The sequence below is a fragment of the Adiantum capillus-veneris genome, chromosome 11 (assembly GCF_014529385.1).
Source record: "Adiantum capillus-veneris isolate H3 chromosome 11, ASM1452938v2, whole genome shotgun sequence".
NCBI lineage: Eukaryota > Viridiplantae > Streptophyta > Polypodiopsida > Polypodiales > Pteridaceae > Adiantum > Adiantum capillus-veneris.
Window position 1 is genome coordinate 14,143,518 of NC_140941.1, and position 6,226 is coordinate 14,149,743.

The 6,226-nt window shown below is 36.7% G+C and overlaps 1 protein-coding gene across 1 annotated transcript; it reads left to right on the forward strand.

Moving 5' to 3' along the window:
• The first annotated feature begins 2,573 nt into the window (after positions 1-2,573).
• On the forward strand, positions 2,574-5,819 carry LOC147446910 (uncharacterized). Its single transcript, XM_086523540.1, has 11 exons — positions 2,574-2,870; positions 2,997-3,073; positions 3,776-4,319; positions 4,395-4,475; positions 4,549-4,627; positions 4,723-4,787; positions 4,888-4,995; positions 5,089-5,163; positions 5,253-5,324; positions 5,398-5,445; positions 5,547-5,819. The coding sequence occupies exons 1-11, from the start codon at positions 2,574-2,576 to the stop codon at positions 5,817-5,819; spliced, it is 1,719 nt and encodes a 572-aa protein (XP_086379666.1).
• Positions 5,820-6,226: the final 407 nt, after the last annotated feature.

A 6,226-nucleotide genomic window follows, 5' to 3' on the forward strand; every position in this document is an offset into this window, starting at 1 on the left:
GTATGCACCCCCACAATGGTTCGTTTTACATTCGTCATATAGGCCATTGTGCATCTCCAAAGGTCTCTTATGTACACAAAATACAACCCGATTGTTTGTGTGTGTGTTGATTGTGTGTGTGTGCACGTGTGTGTGTGTATGTGTGAGAGAGAGAGATAGAGAGAGAGAAAGTTTTTTGACATCTACTATTGGGCATACTCCACAATCAATGCACTCTTAGACAGGCATTATCCTTCAAGATGGTGGCATAGGTGATTGCATCTATTAGCTAGGAAGAGTTTCTCACTTTGGTTTTGTTGAAAACAACCTAGACCTATTTTCCCTTCACCACTTGAACATACCATGTACCTAGTCAATTTTGAGCAAGAAGCTAGCCACTTGGACATACCATGTACTTAATTTTGAACAAGAAGCTAGCCAAGCGCTTTTACTGCTTTGGTAAATTTCGTACATTTGTCATATGTTTCAATTGAACATTGGCCAGCATTCTAATTTTTTTGGATCGTGATTCGTCCTCGACTAATAATCTCGCCCTCCATATGTTCACCATATTAGCTTTTTGCATAATGCCACTTCCCTTATTTGAAGATGCAAGTCAAGATGTTGAATCTACTAAGAGGTCCTCTCTTTGCATCCGAGAAAAACAACCTAGATCTTCTTTGTCCTTCGCCACTTGGACATACTATGTTGTCAATTTTGAATAGGAAGGTAGCTAAGCACTTTCGTGCTTTTGCAAATACCATACTATTGTCATATGTTTCAACAGAAGATTGCCAAGCGTATCGTTTTTTTTGGATCATCCTCGACTAATAATTTCACATTGTATACATTCACCATATTAGCTTTTTGCATAATGCCACTGGCCTTGAATATGCAAGTCAAGATGCTTGAATCTGATGAGACACCCTCGCTTTGTATCTAACAAAAACTACCAAAAGCTTCGTTGTCTATGTTGGACATGTCCTTCTTAGAAGGGCACCGCACTAGGCATACATATTGACCAATAAGTGCTTGAAATATACATCTTTCTCAGCCAATTAACAACTTTTTGGAATCTCAAAAGTAAACCACACTTGCATACATGTCAAGAGATGACCTTTGGGATTGGAATTTCATCAACAACTTGTTGTGCTCTCAAAGGTAACCATAGTCCCAGAGACAACAATTGAGACACTTTCAAACATATGGACAATCCAAGAGATGCGCTTTAAGGCATAACACACATCCAGAACTTGGTGTGCTAATTCTTCATCTCACCATGTATATTTTAGCTATGTCAACCTCTTACATAGTGCATATGCGCTCAAAATGTTGCCAAGAGATGACATCTCGAATCAAAATGTAGTACATGAGATGGCAAATGAAACTAAAATATAATCAGTAACTTTTGTGCTTTGATAAGTCAATGTAACATTTAATTGTCTAATAACTTGTGTGTAGCGAAAAATAGCATGAACATAGTGAGCATTTCATTAGAATAGCTTCCTAATGAGAATAACAAGAGTGTTTGGGTGGAGAGAGCAACGAAAAGTATAACACCTAGTTAGATAGCATGAATAATACTTCAAAAGAGAGAGAAATTAAGCAACTAACAACAGTTGAGGACCGGATTTGCATGGAGCCGGTCCCCCCTCCAAAAGGCTTTGTATTATGGTTTCTCCCATCAAGAGAGACATTTTACAATGCAATTCTTTGTGTGCCTTCAATAGTAGCTAGTGCAATGAAGATGGAAAGTTCATGCACTAAGCAAAACACTTATCAAACACAACATCAATTGCCTCACTGTCTCAGACCCAAGACCTCACACACCTTCGAAGATGGTGAGAGCTAGCGGGGTATGAGAGTAGATTTAGAGGAAGAAGGAGTATTCTTACGAGAAAGATGTACATCTCCTCACATAATCACTAATATTAGCATAGCTTAGCTTATTGATTAGCATGGTAGAGGAGATGAGCATGCATTGAAGCTTGGCTCTTGGTTGGATTTGCATCACAAAGCCAAGAGTTGTTGGTTTAGGCCTCCCTTCTCACAAGCTTGAGAAGGAGAGAGAGTCTTCTTTGCTTCACACATGAGATTGTGTGAGTGTGTGTGTGTGTGTGCGTGTGTGTGTGATAATGCCTTCCAAAAATCAGTCCCCTCTCTCTCTTGATCGACCCCTCTTGCTATTTGCTCATTCTCACACCTCATTGGACCTCCCCAAGACCTCCCCAGGACTAGCCAATGAAAATCAAGCAACATAAGTGATAGTCTTCTGACATGTGTCCCCCTTTCCCCTTTTGTGAGAGCTTTACGTAATTACTTAATTCAACTAAACTCTCATTGGACCCCTTTGCCTCCTGGCCAATAGAAATCAGGCAAGTCATTGGGTTGTTGAATGCTCATTGGACCCCTTGGGAGACTGTCCAATAGTCTTCTAGAGAGCTTAATTCTTATTGGTTCTTTTATTAAGTGTTTTTAAAATAATTAAACTATATTTACTCTAGTTTAATTCTCATTGGTCCACCTCGAAGGCCATCCAATAGGAACTGAGTACACCTTGTGGACATCTGTGCTAGGGAGATCTACATTCCTCAATGAGTGGACTCAGCAATGTCCCATGTAATGAAGGCCAATTGCATGAGTTTTCTGCACATCATATGGATGGGCTCTTAGTTGTTTCATCGGTGTCCAAGGCAAGATCCCTGTGGAATGCTCTCTTGAAATATGGCCATAGTGCACCTTGTATTGATTGTCTTCTTTTGAAGGGAATTTGTATATCAAGGAAAAGATGCATCTATCGAGAGCCATCAACTGAGGAGTCCATATTTTTAAAGAGGTTTTGGAATATGGAAGAGAGCTTTCCAATTGCAGATTTAAAGATATACGAAAAGGTATTGTACAGAGGAGAAATATATAAAGTTGTCTCCCATGTGGTAGTGAGAGCTGAGGATACAAATAGTATGTCAGATAAACGCGAACATTGGAAGGCTTGTATCACCTCTCTTTTCTCAATGCAGTTCAATGGGAAGTCTATGCTTTTCTTTGGAGGAAGATACTACAGACAATGCATCGCAGGTGATGATGACTCTGAAAGGTTACTCATTGATGCAATCACAGGAATGAGTGTCCTTGAGAAGACACCAATTCCCTTTACATGGGATTGTATCCAACCTATTTACTCTCTTCTTCATAAATTTATACCAATGTCACTACCTAAAAGCCAAAAGCTCATTGCCTATGAAGTAAAGGACTTGAAGCACAGAGATAGATTGCTTATGGAAGGACAATGTGGGAATGTTCCTTTATGGTTAGAGGAACAAGATATAGTGAGAGTTTCTATGAATAGTGGACTCGAAAAAGTCTTTCAACATGTTGTGGTAAGGGAATCAAATCCTGAGGAAAAATTGGTAAGACTTGCCATCTTGAAGCCTGATGTACATCAAAGAAATACGTGGACTATTCACACCGAAGAAGATCATTGGAGAAGTTGGGATAGCTGTCATATTCTAATAAAAATTTGGACTGTGATAAGACAAAAAAAAGTTACAAAACCTGGTGTGCTTGAACAATGGATACCTATTATGTGGCGATCTCCATGATGTATAAGCATTTGTATCTACTATTTTATTCAGGACTCTCTTTAAAGTTGATTCTACACAAAAACTTTCTCTCTTTTGTGATGTGTAAGAATTTTGATTGAAAACTCTTTAAAATTGATTTTATGTTGTTTTGTTTCAGTTATTTGATTTAAATTTATAAATATTGTATCATAAATATGATTTTGTTACTTTGTCAGGGCAAGTATGAGTTGCCCACAATCATTGTTACAGCAGCTACTAGGAGGATCTAGTGAAGAGGCTATTAAAACTCTCAATGTGTGGAGAGCAAATTATTCTGGAAATAAGAGGGTAACTTCGGATCCCTCTAGCATCGCTGCAATCAGTGATCCACCTAGATATGATCCTGTTGTGTATGATCAGATTTTTAGGCCACCACCACCAAAATTGAGAGAGAAAAATAAGTTGTATGGTCGAGATTTTCTCTTAAAACAGCATCCTGAGCAATATAGAGTATTATATGTCAATTATGGAGAGGTGAGAAAGTGGTTTGCTAAAGGAGAAGCCATTGGCGATCTTCGTAACAACAATGAGCGAAAGAATGTAGTTTTGAGGATCATTAAAGAGAATATAGCAACGCTCAAGGCCATCACAATAGATGGTGTGGCTTATCCATGGAAGGAGGAAGATTTATACACATGGTGTATCAAGTCGTTAGCGGAAAAACGTAAGTGGAGCAAAAAGAAGACAAGCCAAGAGACACTTTGCTCAACCAACTCCATGGTACAGTAATTTATGTTGAGCCTATATTTGTTTTGACATCTTTGCAAGTTTATTTAATAATATTTAGAATTATAGGTCTTATGTATGGATGATGATAATATAACGATTGAGCACAAGGATGAGAAAGATGATCAAGAAGGAGAGCTTCATGCAACAGTGAGTACATATTCTTTTATGACAGGGGTTTTATTTGATTTATTATATGTTATTCACATTAAACTTCTTTCAGATTGAGAGTTCTCATGTTGATGAGCAAGTGACGAAGTTTGTTGTCGATGATAAAGCTGATGATATATCAAATCGTATAGGTTCTTTTGTGCTATGACATTTAAATGATTTATGCTCGCTATGAGGTAGTAATAAGTTTACTTTATTTATGTTTCTTTTTTGTGAATGTAGAAAGATGAGGATGTGTACATTCCTAATATGTCATGGATGGAAGAGGATGATCCAAAAAGTGCTTATGAGGTTTATTAATCAATCAATCTCTCTCTCTCTCTCTCTCTCTCTCTCTCTCTCTCTCTCTCTCTCTCTTTGTGAAGATGATGTTTTCTTTACAATTGTATAGGAGTATCAACATTTTATAAGAGATGAAAGCTCAAAAGTCTCATTACAAGGAAAAGAGACACATATAGATCATGAGGGGGGTGGCAATGGTGATAATGTGACGGAAAAGGTTTGATTGTAAAAACCTTATCTATTGATGAGATTCATGCTATATTTTAGTTATGTAGTGTCTTTATTTATTTTTATTCGTGAGAAAATGAAGGATAAAAGTTTAAGCGAGTCTTGTGCTGCGGATGATATGGATGGGAGCTCTAGGAAAAGCAATCGAAAGAGAAAGGTATACTTAATTTTCTCATTATCTTACTTAGGGTTAGTGTGATGCTCTTCTTATAATTTTAAGTTATTGAGTCATTTTTATTTTAAAAGGTTACAAGTAAGCTAAAAGATTTGTTAGAAGAAAAAGACAAAGCTTCCAAGGCAGCAAAACATAAGAAAAAGGTAATTACTTAGGATTTCATTTAAAAATAGTCTATGATTGCTTATAAATAACTTTATTACTTCAATGGTATAGGAGTCCTTAAGAGAAGATGGTGGAGAGAAGTCTCTTATGGAAACCAAGGTGTGTTTTAGGTCATATGAAGTCTTGCTTGCATTAGTTTTTTAAACATGAGAAAGATATAGCATTTTAGAATCTTACACTTGCATCATTTTTTTTTGTAGGCAAGAACATTGTCTACTAGAGACAAAGAAGTCATTCTAATGAAGTGGCTTCATACTCAAAAAGTGGAAGAGATCTACCAATTGATCAAGCCCACTTACTGTGCTTTGAAGAAGACACGTTCATTCTTTGGTAGGAAAGTGAATGACACTACTTCCTCAACAATGTGTGAGGACTTAGTGGCATGGCTCTTAGTTCAAGGAGTAGCGCATATCGATTTTGCAAAGCTTGGTGTTTTAACTTTAAAAGACATTCATTTGTGTAATGATGATTAAGTAATGTATCTAAATGGACATTCTCAATGGTTGTTGATTTCCAATGTGTATTAGCTTGAGGTCAAATGACTAATATGCTTTATGTGTAGATGAGCACTCTCAATTAACTTCATATCTGAAATTGACAAGTGATCTTGAATTCTCTTGATTCATCTAGCAATTATTTACTAATTGACTTACTAGTTGGATATTGTAGTTGCTACATGGATTACTACTTCTTGCTTTGAAGTTACTAGATGAATTACTATTTCATATATTTGAGTTGCTAGATATATTTCTAGTTTCATAACACATCTCAAACTAGTAAGTGAGATTGCTCTCTTGATTCATCTAGAAATTATCTTACCATATAGCTACTCAACTTACTATATGGTAAGAAAATTACTACTTGAAGCATCTAAGAGTAT

Bases quoted from the DNA above. Each gene is read 5' to 3' on its own strand.
- LOC147446910 (XM_086523540.1), top strand. From the start codon at position 2,574: ATGAGTGGACTCAGCAATGTCCCATGTAATGAAGGCCAATTGCATGAG. The intron at 3,074-3,775 runs GTTACTCATTGA...TTACTTTGTCAG, and splicing joins GGTGATGATGACTCTGAAAG to GGCAAGTATGAGTTGCCCAC. The intron at 4,476-4,548 runs GTGAGTACATAT...AACTTCTTTCAG, and splicing joins AAGGAGAGCTTCATGCAACA to ATTGAGAGTTCTCATGTTGA.